The sequence below is a fragment of the Ambystoma mexicanum genome, chromosome 10 (genome assembly GCF_040938575.1).
Source record: "Ambystoma mexicanum isolate Mex_15411 chromosome 10, UKY_AmexF1_1, whole genome shotgun sequence".
Classification (NCBI taxonomy): Eukaryota; Metazoa; Chordata; class Amphibia; order Caudata; family Ambystomatidae; genus Ambystoma; species Ambystoma mexicanum.
The window spans coordinates 1516570198-1516590932 of record NC_090932.1 but is presented as its reverse complement, the minus strand read 5'-3'; the positions used below and the strand labels follow the sequence as shown (position 1 = coordinate 1516590932).

General features: G+C 47.4%; 1 protein-coding gene across 1 annotated transcript in view; it reads right to left on the bottom strand.

Moving 5' to 3' along the window:
- The window catches only part of DNAH10 (dynein axonemal heavy chain 10), a 2725177-nt gene that overhangs the window by 73788 nt on the left and 2630654 nt on the right, over window positions 1-20735 (bottom strand). The window contains exon 77 of the mRNA XM_069619694.1: window positions 18015-18195. Coding sequence (XP_069475795.1) covers window positions 18015-18195 — 181 coding nt within the window. The remainder of the gene's footprint in view (window positions 1-18014; window positions 18196-20735) is intronic.

Sequence of the window (20735 nt, the reverse complement as noted above, 5' to 3'; positions counted from 1 at the left end):
CCCCAAATCCAGCATCCGGGTCCTGGGAAACCCCCGCCGGAGAACCTGTCCTCCCGTCGGGCTGTGGAGCCCGGGAAAAGGAGCAGCCCGCAGCAGGCCACAGGAGGCAGACGCGGCCGCAGTGAGAAGGAGGCCCACCCCCAACGGACTCCGGCGGATGGCAAGTGGAAGCGGCCCGCACAGGTGAGGCACTCTGGGCCCGCATCACCTCCTCCTCGCCTCCGGGGACGGAACACTCTCCCAGCGGCGCGGACCTAGTGGGAGGCACGGGCAGGCAGCCCCCAGATCCGGCATCCCGGACCTGGAAACGGTGGCATCGGGCCCCGACGGCCCCCAGGGCCACACACAGGGAAAGAGGAGGCATACTTTGGGGAAACGACCCCCGCGGTGGAACACACAGCTCACCCACCCACCCCTACAGTAGACCCTTCCCCAGCAGTATAGGCCCAGCGAGGCCCAGATCAGAGCGCATGTACCTTGAGTCAACACGCTGAGGAGGCAGGACTGTGCCTCCCCCCCCACCGGAGAACCCCGTGTGCCCAGGGGCCCTGGAGAAGGAGAGGACGACCACCCACCTCGGCCCAAACAGGTGGAGGCCCCCGGGGGCCACCCCCGGGGCATGTGCCCGCCTGTCGCCCCTTCCGGCGGAGAACAGTGAAAATGGACAGAGGTGTGGGAACGGCGCCGGTGGCCCCCCCGCCCTACAAGGCTACACTGAGACGAGGAGAGTCCCAGGTGCAAGGCCCCCGCCCAGAGCGGGAGGGGCGTGTGCCTGCCTGAGGAAACCCCCTAAAGATCCTGACCAGCGGCGGACCCCGCGGGGGGCACAGCAGAGGGGTGTATGAGCTGGCAGGAGACCCTACAGGCATTCCGGTACAGAGATACGGAAAGTCCCAATAACAGTTCCACTGGCTCCAGGTGGCATGGCTCATTCGGGTACCACGACGGAATCCACAATAGCAATGGAAAAGGGCTTTGCCTCCATTCTACAGGAAATTAGGGAAATGCGCTCAGACATTGCCCAGAAGTTCGAAAAAATGTATCAGAGGGTGGACAAAGTGGAGGATAGGCTCCTGCAAGTGGAAACCAACCAGTCCTCGTCAGTAGCCCACAAAGTTCACACAGACATGAGACTCGCGGCCCTGGAAAAAAGAGACGAGGAGAGAGCCAGGTAGATGGAGGACTACGAAAACAGGGAAAGGAGGAACAATCTAAGATTTTTCGGGATACCGGAGACAGAGGGGGAAACAGAGAGGGACTTAACCCGAGTTGTGAGAGACATTATTACACTGCTGTTTGCGGAGGAGATGACCACAGAACCAACGTTCGACCGGGTACATAGAGCAGGAGGTAAGGCGGGGAGCCCCCGGTCTGTCCTTGCCCGGTTCCACTACTATACGGAGAAGACCAAGTTCTTGGATGAAGCGAGGAAGGCGGGGGTAATAACTTACAACAAAGCTCAGGTCTCCATTTTCCAGGACCTCTCCGCCTACACCCTGGCAAAGCGCAGAATATGTCGCCCCTTAACGCAGCTACTCAAGGAGAAGGGGGTGCGCTACAGGTGGGGGTATCCTTTCTCCCTGTCTTTTGGATATATGGGCCAACGGACAATGCTGACTACCGAGGAGGATATAAGAGGGGCCATACAGGATTACGTGGTGGACTCCAACCCCCGAAGAGCCCCAATCGGCCCAGAAGCAATAGACAGGGGCGGCCCAGGCCAGTCGGGCACCAGGAGACGGAGAACCGCTTCGCGGAAATTCAAAAAACTGAATACTCCACCGCCCGCACAGGAAAGAGAACATAGGGACTCGGAGGGCTGACGGCGTGGGAATCCCGACTAGCTGCGGTGCAGGATTGGAAGTTCGTGATATCCCAGCGAAAACAGTCCCACTCTGAACAGCAAGTATAGTGTGAGCAACTGACGGGACAAAGCCTGGGGGGGAAAGGGGGAGCTCAAGGAGACGAGCATTGTACCGCGTGCCTGGCCAAGGGGGACAGGCTGGTGGTCCGGCCAAAAGCCAGCAATGGCGGAACTAACTGGCTGGATGCCGGGTAGGGGGGAGGGGGGTATTCTCAAGTTGGCAGGGGTTGTTTTCTCAGGGAACGGGGTGGGGGGGGAGTTGGGGGTCAGTTTTAGGGCCCTTCTGGAGGGCGGGAGGGGATATCCAATTAATCAAGATGCGGACTAAAGAAGCGAGACAGGGGATTTGACAGGATGTGGGTGACCGAACGGGAGAGTTGCACAGACTATGGCTGATTGTCTGCCTGCCCTAGGGGAGGGTACCTTGAATGTGTGAGGTCTGAACACCCCCACAAAGAGGTCTCTAGTTTGTAGAGAGTTCCGAAGGGCTAAACTAGACCTGCTCTTCCTACAGGAGGCACACTGGGCTCGAGGGAAGGAACCCAGGATGAGGGGAGGAGGAATAGGCGAGATGCTCTGTGCATCGCACAGATCTAAGAAGAGGGGAGTGGCCATCTTGTTAGCGAGGGGCGTAGGCTTTGAACAGGAGGCAACACTGAGGGACCCCGAGGGTCGCTACCTACTGGTAAGAGGTTCACTACAAGGCGCCCCCTTAACTCTTGCAGTCGTATATGGCCCAAATGAGGGCCAAGCCCAGTTCTGGGGGGAAGTAAGGGACAGGCTTAAACTCTTTGTGCGCGGCAAGGTAGTGGTGGGGGGAGACTTTAATATGGTCCTAGACCCGTCCTCAGATAGAAAGCGCATGGGTCCTCCAACCATTAGGCCTGCGGATGAGGCCATGGCGCGCAACTTCCAGAGAGTTAACGCAGAGCTGGGCCTGGTGGACACTATCCCGTCCCCTAGGTCTGACGTCCCCTCATACACGTATTACTCGGCCATACACACCTCATTCTCTAGAATTGATTATATCCTGGTGGACGAGGCACTTCACCCATACATCTCGGGCTATAGAGTTGACTCGGTCCCCTGGAAGGACCACGATATGGCCCGGATCACTATTGCAGAGGGTTGGCACATGGAGCGCAGAGGACGCTGGAAATGTAACGACGCCCTACTGAAAGACGAGGTCCTCGCGCAGGAAGTGCTAGACGCCATAACAGAGTTTTTTGAGCTGAACGATAATGGGGAGGTTGGCATACACACATTGTGGGACGCCTTCAAGGCGACTCTACGAGGAGTTCTTATCAAAATGGGATCCCAGAAGAAAAGGGAAAGGGAGGCCCGGGAAAAGATTCTACGGGAAAAGATAACCCAACTCCAGCCATGTGGCTCTCCGGAAAGGCCCCTTGAGCGCGACCAGGTCACCGCCCTGGAAGACTACAGACTCCAACTGAAGGACCTCCTCCTGCACAAAACGGAGAGGAGCCTCCAGATGGTGAAACAAAAATATTACAATAAGGGGGATAAGGTAGACAGCATTCTAGCCTGGAAGCTGAGGGAGGTCCAACGTAACAGAATGGTGAAGGTGGTGAAAGACGCTCAGGGGACATTAGGTTATGACTCTCCCCACATAGGGGAGGCCTTCCGCCATTACTATGAAAATTTGTACACTTCAGAATATGATGAGGGAGACTCTCTAATAGAAGACTTCCTGGGGTCCATTCAAGTCCCTGCCTTAACGAGAGAAATGTCAGAGGGGTTGGAGGGTCCGGTTAACGAGGAGGAGATAGACAAGGTAATTAGCGGGATGAAAGTGGGGATCTCCCCGGGGGAAGATGGTTTCACGGTGTACTTTTACAAGAGGTTCCGCTCCGTCCTGGCCACACACCTGGCGAGGGTTTTCAATTCTGTGCTAGAGGGGGGCATTCTCCCCGACTCCATGATGGGGGCTGTTATAGCAGTACTGCCCAAGGAAGGAAAGGACCCCGAGGTGTGCTCCTCGTACCGGCCGATTTCGTTACTTAATACGGACGTGAAGATCTTGGCTAAAGTGTTGGGAAAGAGGATGGAGGGGATAATGCCGAGGCTGGTCCACGGGGATCAGGTAGGTTTTATAAGGGGGAGGCAGGGGTCGGACAATATCCGCAAAACGATAGACCTGTTCCACTATGCACAGGAATCAGAGTTGGACGCATGTGTCCTCTCCCTAGACTCCGAAAAAGCATTCGATAGGGTGGAGTGGAGATACATGGAACTCCTCGGGTCTCATATTAGGAGTTGGGTATCTGCACTCTATAGAGCCCCCACGGCAAGGGTTCAAGTGAACGGTACGTTGTCCGGGTCCTTCCCTCTCTCGCGGGGAACCAGGCAGGGTTGCCCCCTCTGCCCTTTGATATACGTTCTCACGATGGAACCATTGGCCATAGCGATCAGAGCACATTCAGGCATCAGGGGAATTAGCAGAGGTGAAATGGAATTCAAATTATCCCTATTTGCAGATGACATTCTGGCCTATATGGTGAGTCCCTCCTCCTGGCTCCCCCCCCTCTTGTCCCTGATGGCCACCTTCGGCCGCTTCTCTGGGCTAAAAATCAACGCTACGAAATCAGTCCTGCTCCCAATGAAAGAACGAGACCCTGAGTTAGACCCGCTGGATAGGCTGGAAGGGGTTGCAGTGGGTAAGGCCTCCATACGATACCTGGGCGTCCTACTTACCAGGGACCTGTCTAAACTAGCCCCCACCAACTATGTTCCCATAATGGCAGGGATCACATTGGACCTGCAGAGATGGGGCAAGATGATCCTGTCATGGTATGGCCGGATGACAGCGGTTAAGATGAATGTCTTACCAAGGCTTCTGTACCTGTTTACAGCGCTCCCCACCATCGTCCCAGAGCAGACCTTTAGGGATTTACAGAACGCAGTCCGAGAATTCATTTGGCTGGGGAAAACCCTGAGGACGGGGAGGTCAACTCTGACACTGCCGAGGGAGGAGGGGGAGTTTGGGCTTCCTGACTTCCGCCTTTACTTCCGAGCAGCCCAGTTGAGGGTCCTCTTAGAACATATGAAAGAAGGGATGAGGACGTACTGGTCATACCTAGAGGACATGGACACCCACCCCTTGAAGGTTAGGGATCTCCTATGGGCCCCACGCAAAACTATGCCGAGAAAGTTAAGAGCCCATCCGACCCCGGGGAGTCCTCTGGGAAATTTGGCAGAAGGGCCCACAGACAGCCCATCTCACTTCATGGCCTTCCCCGATGGGGAACCTGGGCAATAGAGGGTTCAGGAACTCTCAGATCTGGTCAGACTTGGGGATGGAATGGGCAGGGCAGATGTTCAGGGAGGGAGAATTCCTAGTTTACGATGATCTGAGAGATGCATTTGGTCATGGGTCCCTTTCCATCTTTGAGTACCTTCGTCTCAAGGGCATACTGTGTGACCAAGCATGGGGCCAGAATTTGAGGAGGCAGTTGACTACTTTTGAAAAGTTTCTGGACACGGCGACCTCAAGAAAGGGCGCGGTGTTGAGCATGTACAACATTTTGAACACCATTAACCTCCCCGAGAGACGAAGTTTCCGCTTATACTGGGAGGAATTGGCGGGGGGAGTCCTTCCGGAGGACGCCTGGTCTAGGATTTTTAAAATCGCCCTCCACGGAAATTTATTCACCGCAGACATGGAGCATAATTTCAAGATACTGCAGGGGTGGCACAGGGACCCAGTGAAACTATCTAAAATGTTCTCAGGAGTATCTCCAATGTGCCCAAGGGGATGTGGCCAGAGGGGATCCAGGAAACATATGTGGTGGCTTTGTCCAAAGGTCCAGGACTTTTGGGGAAGGGTTCGAGCTTGGATTGCAGAGGTTTCAGATGATCCTCTCTCCCAGGACCCGTTGTCGATGCGGCTGGGTCTTCCCCCGGAGGACATGGAAATACATAGATATTCAAGGATGACGGAAACAATGTTGCGGGCGGGGAGGGTGGCCTTGGCACAGAGGTGGAAGAGCCCGGAAACCCCCTCCAAGGAGGAATGGCGGCAGAAGGTAAAGAACATGTTCTTGATCGACAAACTCACAGCAATGGTGAACAATGATTCAGGTACATTCCTGGCCAACTGGTACGGAGTACAACAGTCTTGGGGATGGGACGTCCACTGACACGAAACACTCCCCCATGCCCGGGGAAGGGGGTTCGGAGCCAAGTGGGGTCTGGACTGAGTACCCACGGTCCGGGGAACGGCGACTTTAACTCAGCCTGTAAAAAATTGGTCACCTATCACATCTTCTCCTAAGTACAAGATAGGAAGAGAGCACGAACTGTCTCGCAAGACTGAAGTTCTAGTAGGATAGTAGGGGGGGGGTGGGCCAGTGTTGGGGAGGGGGAGTAGAGGGAGGGGGTGGGACTAAGGGTTAAACGGGCCAGTCAATTGCATTATAGGTACTACTGTGTTTGCCCGGTTTGTTATAATAAGAAAATGCTAATAAAACCAAAGTTTAAAAAAAAAAGAAAAATTGCATGAACGACGAAACATGAGGGTTAGGCTGAACCAGGAAGGTTTACTGTCCCAAAAGATAGCCACGAGTAATGGATTGAAGCAGGGGTGCATTTTACTACCTATACATGGCTGATATTGGTATTTCTTTGGAGAGGGCAGCTTTTGTTACCCCAATATTCGGGAATCTGTCAATTTGTTGGTTAGCATATGCTGACAAAATCATTTTAATAGACTGCACATGAAAGGGGTTGCCATGGTTATTGTTAGCTTTTGAAGTATTCACCAAGGAAAACTGTTTAAAGATTAACCCTAGATTAAACCTAGAAAAATAAATGTTTGTTGGTCACTGAATAACACAATTTTTAGTAGGGTTAAACCCTTAACTAATTTGGAATTCCACATTAGTAGTTATCCAAACAAATTATTTCTCATTGGCCACTTGAGTGTAAAAGCAGAAGCTTTAATTCCCCAAATGAAACAAATAAGGAACCGTTATTGTACATTTTCATTGATCCCTTTAATCAAGTTTTTTGTGGCAAAAGTCAGCCCGAAATTATTGTATGGTATTGAGTCACCTGATGATTGGGTGTTGAACATTTGCCGTTACTGGAAGGGGTTATCTGGCGGGGTGTATTAGGTGTTCCAAACTCAGTACCAATAGTAGCTATCAGATACAAATTGGGCCTGAATTCTTTGAAGGTTAAAGGCCAATAGAAAATTCTATTAATGTATAGGAAATTTCTGCAGGCTCCAGAGAATATTCTGTATTGTGATATTGCAGAAATTATGAAAAAACATTTGGATCCAACCTTGGTGGAGTATGCAGATCGTTGTCCCCCAATATTGAAGGTATTTGGTTCCTCGAATGAAGACTTGGTGAATGACTCAACAAGGGTAAAAAAATTATGCTTGTTCAGGACTGGTGTTTAAATGTTCAATTATTTGCATGGATATAAGAGTCTGACCCACCTTCAGAATGAACACGGGCATAGAGGCACTATAGTCCATTATTTGGAAATGTTCCTTTGTCCCATTTATTTTTATTTATTTACTTTAACATTTGTGTAATGGCCAGGCACACAGGTATCACAGCGTTGTGAACATAGTAGTAGTATACAAAGGGACAACACAGTCAATATGTTCAGCTTTTAGTGCATATTAGACAGTTCTTGGTTAAAGCGTTAGTTGTATTTGTTGAATAACTAAGCTTTTAATAGTTTCTTGAATGCTGCGTAGGAGGGCTCATTTCTTAGATGAGGAGGTAGTGAGTTCCACAGGGTAGGGGCAGTAGAACTGAAGCTCACACCCCCTGCTCTGGCAAGTTTATAGCGGGGGACCACTAAGGTAAAATGATTGGATGAGCAGAGTATGCAGTGATGCTGTTTCTTTGTAATGCAGTGGTTCAGATAGGTGGGGGCTTCATTGTGGATGCATCAGTGTGCTATAGTGGGGGTTTTGAAGCCAATCCGGGCTTTTATGGGTAGCCAATGGACTTCTCTGCGTGTGGAGGAGATGTGGTCCAATTTGCGGAGGCCCAGTGCTGCTCCCAGGGCTGTATTTTGGAGCAGTTGTAGTTTGGCTAGGTTGGAGGAAGAGGTGCCTTTAAGGAGTGCATTCAGTAGTCCAGTTTGCTCAGGATGATAGCTCTAGCTAGCCTAACACAATTCTTAGGGCTTAGGAATTTTATGCTTAAGGAAATGAGTTTGGCGGAGTAGGAGGTGGCAGATGCTAGGGCATTAACATGCCTAGTCATGGTTAGTTCAGCGCTCAGGTAGACACCTAGGGTTTTGGCATGTTTGAGGAGTGGAATGTAGGAGCCGTCAATGATGAAGGCAGTGTAATATGGGTCCAGGGATTTTAGACAAGCTAGTGAGCCTACAACAAGTAACTCTGTTTTATCGTCATTAAGACGCAGGTTGTGGGTAGCCTTCCAGACTAGATGGTGCAGAAGACTTTGTTGATGTTATTTGAATCATTAGTGTAATTACCAGACAGGGGAACGAGAAGTTGCGTATAGTATCATCTGCAGAGTTGTCGTAGGTGATTCCTAGAGTGTCTGAGATGTCAAAGAGGGGTTTGGCGTAGGTGTTATAAAGGGTAGGGAATAAGCAGGACCCTTGTGGGGTGCCGACAGGGACGGGGATGGGGTCAGTGGAGTGGTTGTCGATGAAGATTCTAGAAGTGCAGTCACTTTGGAAGGATTTGATCCAACGGACTGCTTCTGGGGAGAAGGAATTGGAGAGGTTCAGGCATAGCAGGTCGTGGTCCACAAGATCAAATGCCGCTGAGAGGTCAGGGAATAGAATGATTGCGGCATTACCAGTGTCTCTAATGCTGTCTAGCTACATTTTGAGATCGATAAGGGCTGTTTCTGTGCTGTGTTTTGGTCGAAAGCCAGATTGTCTGGTGCCAAGGAACGAGTGCTGTTCAATAAATTGCTGGCATTGTATGTAGGATATGTGGTCTAGTATTTTGAGCAAGAAGGGTACTGTAGTGATGGGTCTATATTTGGTGGAGACAGTCAGGTCCAGTGAGGGTTTTTTTGTAAGGGGGTATCTCAGGCTGGAAATATTGCAGGAGTTGAAAGTGGAGTTAACAATTCTGTTGTGATGGGGGTGAGTCTTGGGGCACAGAGCTTGATGATATTGGTTGGGCAAGTATCTCCTTTACAATTGGAGGGTTTGAGGGCCTGGATGGTCTTCAGAACAGTCTCTTCAGATACTGTGTGGAAGGAGAAGCTAGGGTGTGGCCCCTGTGGGGGGGTACGGCTGGGCCATGCTATACAGGGAGTTGGTGTGTGGGATTGGTGGCTAATAGGAGTTGCTCACTTGTTTTATTCCAGAATAGATTGATTTTGGTGCTGAGCGCAGTTTGGATAGTGGTGCACCATGCTTTGTTAGGATCAACTAGGGTAGTGGGTGCGCTCAGGTTTTCTAGTTCGCGCAGGATGGCGAAGATTTCCTTGGTATTGGAGCTCCCCATGCTGATTCTGTTATCATAGGAGGCAGCTTTGGTTGCGAAAATTGCATCTTTATAGGTTTTGGACATGGCAGCGAGGAGGGTGGCATTATTGGGTGTGGGGTGTTTCTTGTGTAAGTGCTCATTGGTTCCTTTCTGCCTAAGGAGCAGGACTAATTCATCAGAGAACCAGAAGTTAGCAGGTTTGAGTAGTTTCAGGGATTTGTTTTTGAGGGAGGCATGTTGGTCTAGCATGACTATGAGGCTGTCATGGTAGTGGTATGCGAGAGCCTCTGGGCTCTTGCAGCTGGAGGGCAGAGTTTCAAGGAGAGAGGTTAGGATTGGTTTAAGTGTTTCATAGGTGAGCTTCCGTCTACTTCTTGCTAGGATTTGGGTGGATGTAGGTCGAGGGATGCTCTTAGTGTTGGAGCAGTGAAGTTTGAATTCAATCAGATAGTGGTCGGACCATGGGACTGGAGTTATGTGGGATATTTCAGTGGTTACCTTAGTACTAAGTATCCAGACGAGGGTGCGCCCTTTCGTGTGAGTAGGAGAAGAGCCATGTTATGTGACATTCATGTCCTGGAGGGTGTGAACCACACTAGTGGCTTTATGATCAGTGGGATAATTGAAGCCTATGTTAAAGTCATCTAGGATTATACATTTACTGGCAGGTTTGAGGAATGGTGTTATGAAGAGAGGAATTTCAGAGTCAGAAGAGTTGTTGGTGCTGGGTTATCGGTAGAGCAGAAGAAAGGTGAAAGATGTTTGGTGGTTGGTTTTGAGCTTGATTACCAGCGTTTTGTATCCTGCCATAGGGTGGAAGTGGGAGGGTGTGGATCTGGAGGTCAGCTTTGTAGATGATTGCTACTCCACCACCAATGGCGTTGGTCTGGTCTGTTCTGTGGATCTGGTAGTTGGGTAGGATGGGTAGGCTGAGCGTGAGGTCTGAGGTACTATGTAGCCAAGATTTGGTAACGGCTAGTAGGTCAATTTGGTTGTGAATGAGGTTGTGAGCTTCTACGGCATGGGTGCCCAGGGATTTGATGTTGATGAGGGCACAGTTTAGAGGTTTGTTCTGAGTGCTGGGGATGGCCAATGGGCTCTTAGTGGAGGGGGGAGTTCGGGAGGTGGGGTTTGTGAGGTCCGGCTGGAAAACCTGATAAGTCTGATGTTGCAAGTGATGGGGTAGGAGAACTGTTGGGAGTCAATGGGGTGCCAGAGCGTTCTAATGCGAAGGTTATGTAATTATTTATTTCCTGGTGCGGGTGAGGTGGTGTTCATAGGTTTGGGTCTTGGGGGTGCAGAGCTAGAGAGGGTGAGAGTGGGTGGCAGAGAACTTGTGGGTTTGGGTAGCACCGATTGCAGGGCATGCGTGGGCTTGGGTAGTGCAGGTGCTGGCAGGACACTTGTCCAGCTGTGCAGGAATGCATTACAAGCCAGTTTCAGTGGGGGGAGATTGGGATGAGTGGTGGTGTACAGGGTGGTAGTCTTTGGGGCAGGAACGGCTGGTGGCAGGAGCGGGTAAAGGCATGATATGTGGGTCTGAAAGCATAATTCTTGGAGAAGTATTAGGGAGATTTGTTACGTTTTTTGCAGGTGGAGTGCATGGGTATACGCTAGGTGGGATATGCATTGCAGTATTGGCAGGTGTCGTACATGAACCAGGTAAGACATTCATTGCAGTATTGGCAGGTGGGGTACATGAGCGAGATAAGACATTCATTGCAGTATTGGCAGGTGGGGTACATGAGCCAGGTAAGACATTCATTGCAGTATTGGCAGGTGGAATACATGATCCAGGTAAGACATTAATTGCAGTATTTGCATGTGGAATACATGAGCCAGGTAAAACATTCATTACATTTTTTGCAAGTGGTGGCCACATGGGGGTAATAAGAGGTAGGATGGGTGATGATTGTTGTACAATGTGACAGTTATTGGAATGTTTACTGGGGCGGCGAGCAGGGCATCACTGGGCAAGGTTTGTGAGGTGGATATGGGGTTGGTCGGGGATGCACATATTGTTGAGTCATACTAGAGGGGAATAGTGTTGTTGTACGAGGAGAGCATCAAGATTGAGGTTGCATCTGGTGCGTTCGGTGCACCAAATGAGATGTTTGCGTAGTGACGGGACCGTTCCAATGCATGATTCAGTGAAGGTAGGGTTATGGAAGGAGGCCATGCTGCTGAAGTGGGGAGATTTCTCAAAAGGAAGTTGGGACTAAGGTTGCTTAGTTCTGGGCGGGCGTAGTACTTCTGAGCGAGACGTAGTGTGGGCGGGTTGGTGTAAGAGCAGGGGACATTGCTGTAACATTGCATAATGAGTTGGTGCGGGTGAGCTCAGCGAATGTAGTGGTAATGGCAAGTAAGCTCATTGGGGTGATGCAACGGAACCAGTTTTGCTGGGTGCAACAATGACATGCTGGCTGGGGAAAGGTTTGCATGGTGCTCTGTCAGGGACCGTAGTTTTGCCGCCACATGGTAGGCATGGTAGGAGGGATCCAGTTTGCAAGTACGAGGCATAGGCGCATGGAATAGCATTGAGTGGGTGGGCTTTCAGGCACAGACAGGCTCCGACAGACAGTAGCCTTTCTTGTGTGCTTTCCTAAAGTTAGAAAGGATTTTCTATGCTTCCGGTGGAACTTATTTTTAACCAAGTTGTTATTGAGACGTAAGTTGGTACAGGCATCTGAGACAGACTGTAGATTTTGTAACATCGGAAATAAGATGGAAACCTTGAAATATCTCTTGGTAGAGTGTTGCAGTTTGAGATATGTGTACTTTAAAATGTACTTTGATGTTTGTGCGACTGTTGCCACTGTTGAATTAGAAATATTTTGGAAAAGAAGTATACTTGCGTGTCAAACAACTACTGTAATGTCTGTGGTGAATTGTTTGAATAGTTTGAATTTAAATGAAATTGTGTTTGGTGATTTTAGTATGATTAAAGTGGTGCTGATCTGGTGATATAGTTGCTAGATAAACTGCCGTTGATTGGGAAATGTTTTATTGTTTTGGATTAAGTAAATGTTTTAACGTGAGTGACTTGATTTGAGTGAAGAGTTTTAAGAAATGCATTTGTATGCATTGTTTTATTAGCTAATTATGTTAAGGTTGAACACATTTTAACCAATAAACAAATAAAACAAAAACAAAAATTAATTTTGGATTTTGTATTTATATCGCACATCAAGGCAGATTTAATTGCATTTAGGCGCAGGTCTTAATTATAACGGATCACCAGAAATGTAAAGCAGAAAAGGAGATGAGTTTGATATCATCGGATAAGATAAGTCTTGAGAGCTTTACAAGATGGCAATAAGGAAGTCATGCTTCTAAGATGCAGAGGTAGAGAATTCCACAATCGAGGTGCCTATAAAAATGTATCTCTCCTATGGAGGTGGAAGGTACCACTGGTAAATTTTTATCTGCTGATCGAAGTGATCTCATTGGATGATAATATGACATGCTTTCAGACAGATATGCAGGAGTAAGTCTATTTAGACAATGAAAAACTAAACAGAGAACTTTAAAATCAATTTTCTGGCAGAGCAACCAATGCAGAGATATACGTAGTGCTGAGCTCGATGAAGACTTTGGTACTCTAAAGATCAATCTGACTGCCGCATTTTGAACAAGTTGCTGTCGCTGCAGTAGTTCTTATGGAATACCTATCAAAGTGGCATTGGCATACCCTCATTTTTAATTCATCAATGAGGCAGCCCACTGCTGGAAAAATCAGATGGAGCAATAAAGGAGAAGGCATAAAGTAGCAATAGAACAAGTAGATCACAGCCCTAGTTGGACTGCCAATAACATCCCAAGTTCTTTACCTAGAAGGCATAAGAAAAAGGCAGGCCAAACAGGCGGAGGGGGGGGAGTAGGAATGCAAATTGGATTGTCCATTAACCGTTTAGGCCCCAACACTATGAGCTATTTTCATCAATACAACAAGCAATATTTGTGAAAGACACCAATGGGTCAACAACCTACAGATATATCTGCGTATGGCCTGCATAGGCTCTAAAGGGTTGTGTTCAACCGTCTTACCAATTTCTTAGACATCCACAACCTTCGAGACCCACTACAAGAAGGTTTCCACTCCTGTTAATCCATGGAAACTGCTCTCATAAATGTGTACAACTTCATCGCCTCTGTCAAGCACTCAAATCTATCCTCTATCCCAATTCTCCTTGACCTGTCTGCTTCCTTTGACACTGTCGATCACTCTGATCTCCTTAATACTTTCTATCGTCTTGGGATTTCGATCAAGCCCTTGCCTGGATTGAAACCTACCTTACACCTCGCCAATTCTCTGTGTCCTGGAGCAACAACACCTCTCAACTCACTCCTCCAACTGTTGGTGTTTCCATTTACACTCTACACTTTTGCTCTTGGGGCATTAATCTCCTCCTTTGGGTGCTTGTACCAACTCTTTGCGGATGTCTGTATGGCATTAAATATTGGATGGCTTTGCACATTCGGATGTTAAACTCTACCAAAACAGAGGTACACTTCTTCCCTGCCAAAAGATCTCATCTCTTCCTTTGCCTATCCAGTTGCCACCTGACAATCTCCACTACTCTTCTTCAGCTAGAAACCTTGACGTCATTTATAACCCATCTCACACCTTCTCTACGTAATCTCTATAACTGGAACAGCAGCTCGCCTCAACCTCCTAAATATTAGTAAAATCAGGCACCTCCTTTTCGAAACAGCCAAGCATTGTCAGGTTTCCTTTATTTATTCCCCTTTATTTGAGGACTGTAGATTAGTTTTGTGTGGGTGGGAGTGTTCTACTTTGGTTGGTTTGGCCTTAACTTCTCAATACAGAATCCTGGTTCTGGCCAAATGCAAGATGGAGTTTCTCAATAGAAGCTTTGATTGGCTAGAGAGGACAGCAGGACAACAATGAACATTCTAAACTGTCACTCTCTGCCTTTCTTTGTCGTAGCCCCAGCTGAGAGGACATATATGTAGCTGCTCCTGGTGAAGTCTTGGGCCTTGTGGATTTGAACTTCCAGGTCCTTCCTGTCGAGCGGCTACTCTTTTGGGGGTTTTCAGGCGATGTATCCAGGTTGACAGGAGAGTTTCTGAAGTTCTTTGAAAACCATTCTAAAGTTAAGTGACTTTCATTTGGATATGTAAATTTGTTGCTCAGATTTTCTTTGAGACATTTTAAAAAAAAGAAAAAGTAATTTCAAGTTTTGAACTGTAATGTCATACTGATTTAAAAGGGTGCGTGAATTTTGACTTTCATTTGAAAGTAAGCGCGAGGTTTAACTTGTGAGCGCTACGTATTTAGCACGTGTGACGTGTTTACCTTCCCGCGTACGATTGGATTCCTGCGAGTGTCAGAACTCTTTAACTGGTGCGTTTGGAGTTACTGTTGCTTGTGCGCGTCAAAAACGGCTATGTAAATTCTTCAGCGCATGTGCTCTTCAGCACGTGAACTCTTTAGCGCATGTGCGCGACGAAAGACTGCTACGTGAATTCTTCAGCACGTGAACTCTTTAGCGTGTGTGCGCGACGAAAGACTGCTACGTGTGGTCTTCAGCGCATGTGTTCTTCAGCATGTGTGTTCTTCAGCACGTGAACTCTTTAGCACGTGTGCGCGACGAAAGACTGCTACGTGTGTTCTTCAGCGCCTGTGTTCTTCAGCGCGTGTGTTCTTCAGCGCGTGTGTTCTTCAGCGCGTGTGTTTTTTTAGCACGTGTGCGCGGTAAATGTTTCTACTTTTTTTGGTCAAGTGTGCGCGTTCTTCAAGAAACAATGTACTCTATTATCACGTGTGCTTGTTTTAAAACTCAAGTGAAAAGAATGAAGAACAGCATTCATTTAAGCCTATCTTAACTGGAACTATATACAGTTTTAAAAGCAAAGTTCAAGGCTCATTTGGTTGCTTAATACAAAGGAGTTGCTGTCTATTTCAAGAGACTCAAGAAAAGTGGTATAAAGATATTTTCAGCAATTTCTTCAATCTTCTCTAAGATACTTTAGGAGAAGAACCAGGTATGATTCTTTACATTTTAGCTAAGGATATAGAGGGCCTCATTACGACCCAGGCGCTAATGGCGCCGTTAACCTATTAGTGCCTAATTACGAGGTCCCTTTGCGGGACCCGACCTTAACGGCTGGTGTAGACCAGCCGTTAAAGTAGGGACCTGCAAAGGGACCTTGGTGCTAATTACGGTGCCGCAATTTGCAGCACCGTACTTAGCGCCTTCCCCATTCCCATTGAGCCCTGTGGGGCAAAAATGGGAGTGGGGAAGGGCCATGGAGGAAGGGGGAATTACCGCCCCGCCAACCTTGTAATGGGGTGGTAATTCCCCCTTTCTCCATGGCGGAGTCGGTAACTTACCGGCATGGACCATGGTGCTAGTAGCATCATGGCCTTCCGCCAGGGTCGTAATGAGGCCCAGAGTCTTTAAACCTAAATGTTAAGTAAGTAATATGAGGATTTGTGTTTGTTTATGTATTCACTGCAGGTTCAGCATCAGCTAGTCTAGACGTCGCCAACCTGGTGTTTATTATGTTATAAACTTCCCCCTTTCCCTTTGGGGTGTAGTTAACAGAGCTGAGTTTAATCTGGTTCTGAGGATTAGATTTCAGGGGGATGGTCGGGGGTTCAGCAGCTTCTGCGGACACAGGAATTCTCTCAGCCTGACAAGCATCTCTTAACCACACGTGTCTTCACTAAACTGGATTACTGGGCCAGCATCCTATTTGGTCTCCCCAACTATACTTCTGTCATCTCGACAAGATCATCAAATTCGCTACCAGGACTCTCTTCGAACTCCCTCACTTCACACCTATGTCTTCGTACCATCACCAGGCTGGATGGCTGATGATGATGCAAAACCAAACTAAAAGCCTACCTTCTCACCTCTGAGTTAACGTTTTAACCTATCTTTCTCATCTGCCTGCTAGCTAACATTTTTCCCTTGCCTCTAACATGCCTCTGCTCCCATTCTAGCACTTAACCCATCATGGTCACATCCAGAGCACAGCTGGCCGTACCGCCTACCTGCACTTACAAATGTCCAATGTTTAGTTGTCCTTAATCTATCTATGTCCACTTATGTATTGTCCGCAGTGACTGTTCCATTTACACCCCTCCACAACCTGGTCAGAATGTCCCTCCAACTCACCCCACTGTAAGAAGCTCACTGCATCCCATCAAATCTGATTTCTTATCTATTGTACGTTCTTTTGTGATCAAAAGAGCATTGTTCCTCCTGTATATAAATAAATAAGAGTGGCATGAAAGATTGAACTTCAACAATCATAAATAAGCAATACAATTGGAGACAGTGATGATTCCTGTGAAACTCCACATTGAATGCGGATGGCCTTTGATAGAAAGGGTCCTAACTTCACACACTGGTTGCGGTCTGCTAAGAAAAATCAAAACCATGCCAGCACATGTTCAGACACTCCTGCTACCGTTGACAGCCTGGTGGTGAGGAGAGGGCCAGCTTAATCAACAAAGTCAAGGAGCCTTTGTGTCTGCATGTTTTGGATATCGTCCCACACCCGTCTCTGTCCCTTGAAATGGGCAGAAGCCAGATTGAAAAATGTCCAGTATTTGATATTTGTCTACATGAGCCTGTAATTGGGAAGTTACTACCTTTTCCATAATTTTGGCATGATGGATTAAGCGCCCAACAGGATAATTCTGCAAGATTTCTTCAGCAGGGACATTATGGCGGTCTTTTTTAGAGTGATAGGAACAATCCCTTGAGTTAGAGAGTTTGACGAAAGACAATATCAGATTCTTTAGCTGGACGGCCTTGTTCTAAGCAATATACGCAAGGATAATATCAGACAGTTATTTGTTTTTTCCCAAATGTCTGGTATTGGACTGATGTGTGAATAGAATTGGAGAGGGTTGTTTACAAATGAAGGAGTCGCCCTACTAAACTTGAAAAGATATGAGGAAAATGGGAAGACGTAGCACAGTACGACACGGCACTGCCTTCTTCCTTGCTGCACTCGCATGTTCTGAATACTCATAAGGCATAGTAGGTTTGTCCTGTTTTCCTCCTCCCCCCACTGCTCATATATATTGATATATTAATGCATTTTAATGCATTTCCAACTCCTGCTCCCTCCACTGCCCTGTGGGAGCTTTGAAAAAGTATTTTCTTCTTGTATAAGCGCCTAATAAGCAAACAATAAAAAATATATATATTAATGCTATTTATTAGAGGGAACATTATCGTGTGTGACAAAATGGGTAGACATTATTATTTTGGGAACAACTTTGTTTACCGCAAAGTGATTCACTGGGGTCAAGATGGTTATAGGGAACTGGAAAGGGGGGTGAGTGTCGATGGGCTTGTATGGTTGTGCAACCTTTGGTTTTCATTTACTAAAATACCAATAAAAAGAAGGTCTTTAAAAATAAAAGCGAGCAATGAGATCAGGCGCCCTTGCAAACTATATGCCTCCACTGACTGAGAAGTGCACTAAATAACCAAAACAGCTTAGGAAAAGCATCTTTAAAGCCGACTCATTTTACACTCCAATAGTGTAAGCCATATGTCTGCTCCAGTGGTTACAACTGGTCTCAGTGTAATGGTAACATTATTATTTGGCCATCTGTAATGCAACGTAACATTTGATTTTTGGACATTACAATTTTCCTTTCTTCACAGAACATTACAAATTTGGGAAATATGTTGGTACCTTGACCAGGGCGTTCAGTGACTTCATCCTCTGAGCTGAACTGAGTCACTTGAGTATACAATGTGGATCGGTCAAGTGGCCAGCCATTCTTCCTGCAAGTGGCTTGAACAAGTGCTGTAAGATAGGACTCTGGGATATGCAGTCCTGACAGCCACATGACATTGGGTTCACTGCTTGTGATCTGAAAATACAAAATGTCAGGAAGAAGAATAATTTAGGAAGTATCATTTTCACACAGAATATTAATTGGACACTACACATTAGATTTCAAATTTACGAGATTTTCAAAATCATTTTATTGATAATTTATGCTAGGTGCAGACAGGTGGGAGAGTGTTTTTAGCGGCCACGTGACTTCCAGAGGTAGTGGATGATGGATCTGGTGGCAGAATGGGAAGCATATCTGGGGCACTCTTCCTCTTTCCGGGTCGCTTAGCAGGAGTTAGTCACAGTAGTGACACCCTCTTCCACCAATCTTGTTGGACATCCCATCCTGGGCATTATGAGATGCTACATGGGAACGTCCAGCCTGGGAACAGTGTGGACGCCATTTTCACAAGTCTTGCATGCTTCACAACCTCAAAAGGGTTTGTGGATCAGTGAAGAAAGTCTGCAAACCTGTGAAAATGCGAGTACAATGACAAGACTATGGGGATCATGGAGAAAGCAATATAACCACCCCTAGCCCTCCTAAAGTTGCCTACCCAAAGCTCCACTACAGGGTTGTCTTAGGCACAGACAGCTCACCCTGACACACCATGTACACACAGAATTTCCAAAATTGATGCCAGGTTTCTTATAGACTTAAGATGGACCCCTCATCTTCATTTTAACCCACAGGAATGTAGGAGCCACAGTCAATCACAGTCCTCATCTAATTACCCCTCACAAGTACAGACCCAACCTGAGGAGGGAGAGTATTTTATAAGTCGGGCAGCCCAGTCTGGCAGTGTGGTTTGCAGGAGCAGGAGGCGTGCATTTCATGAAGGCTGGAGGCTAGAAGGAGGAAGAGACCTGAAAGCTACAGAAATAAAGGAGACTGGGGATATTATAGCAGAGGAGAGTAGGAGGAGCTGGTGAGAGCTGAAAGTATGGAGCAAGGAGGTAAAATCGGTTACTAGTCTTTCCATCGACGATTTACTATTCAACATAAAATGCCTCAATGGTTTTCCAACGAAAAATGTTCCATCTAATTGCCATACATAAAGTGCAAAGTGTTATGCGTCGAAACCCTTTCATCTAATAGGGTTTCGTTATATAAACACTTTACATTTTTTTGCATGGAAATTCGATGAAACATGCATAATGTTATAGGGAACTGTCCAGTGCTGAAATGTATAATTTTGACACTGGACAGCTCCCTGTAACTTGTGTTATTTATTGTTTATTGGTGGTCCCCCCCCCCCAAACTCCTATCAACCTCCACGGGTTCTCCCCTCCTAGCCCCTCCCCAACCCCATTTTAAAAAATGGAACCCTTGTCCAGTGCTGAAATCTTTAATATATTTCAGCACTGGACAGCTCCCTGTAACTTGTGTTATTTATTGTTTATGCGGTTCCCCCCTCAAATCCCCCTCAACCCCAGGGGTCCTGCCCCCCCTGTCATGATCAAACCCCATTTTCAAAAATGAACCCTTTCCTCAAACCTATTGAATTTCCAACCCAAACATACATCTATTTTAAAGGTATGTTTTAGTTGGAAATCCATCGAAATTCATTCAATGAATATGCATTTCCATGGAAATGCATTTTAATGGATAATTTTTATTGGATTTTAATTTGATTAATCATTGTTCGATGGAAAGACTGGTTACCATAAAATCTGGAGTGGCGACGAATGAGGCAGTAACAAAAGGGAAGGAAAGGAGGGAGGAGGTAAAATCAGGAATGGCTTGGAAGGAGGGGAAAAATGAAAGGAAGGAGGCAGTGCTATCTGTAGAGGAAAGGAAGAAGGTGGCAAAATAGAACAGGAATGGAGGGAGGAGGTAAAATCTGGAGTGGAGTAAAAGGAGGTGAAAATAAAAGTGGAAATTAGCGCAGTGGTAATACCCTGTGTGGGTAGGAAGGTAGAGGGTATAGCACTAGTGAAGGGAAAGGGGGTGGAAACATCAGGGGACAGTGGGCATAGGGACATTAGTTTAAAAGGTGGTAAGACCAGAAGCAAAGTGTTCGAAAGCAGGGGTCAGGTGGAGGTGATAGGAGTCATGGGAAAGATGAAGGGGAGATACCAGAGTTCAAGAGTGATACAGAACCAGTAGTAACACCAGGGGAGAGTGGAGAGAAAAGCCGTGAGGCGGGGCAGGGCCTAGGTAGTCAGAATAGGCACATTGCAGTGGGCCAGGTCAGTTCTAAGAAGGCCCAGACCAATGGAGGTCAGAGTGTATGCTCAGTACAAAAGGGACTGGTAAACTCTCTAAGGTTTGGCCACCCTACTCGAGGGATCCCACTATAGCTCTTCCTGTCAGCTGCGACCAACACTGGCTGCTTCAGAACTTTGAGAACTCTATTAGACCAGGGGTATGGAACCCTGGAAAGCCCACAACTAGAGCCAACTGAAAGGAGGGTTCAAGAACCCTGTGAGCCTGCAACTGCAGGGAAGGAGGATGTCATGCAAACGCCCCAGAATCTTTAAAAGACTTGTAAGGAGAAGGTTTCTGGAACCCCATGAACCCAGAAAACCAGAGCAGAGGGAGATGAAGCAACTTCCTAGGAGTGTAAACAA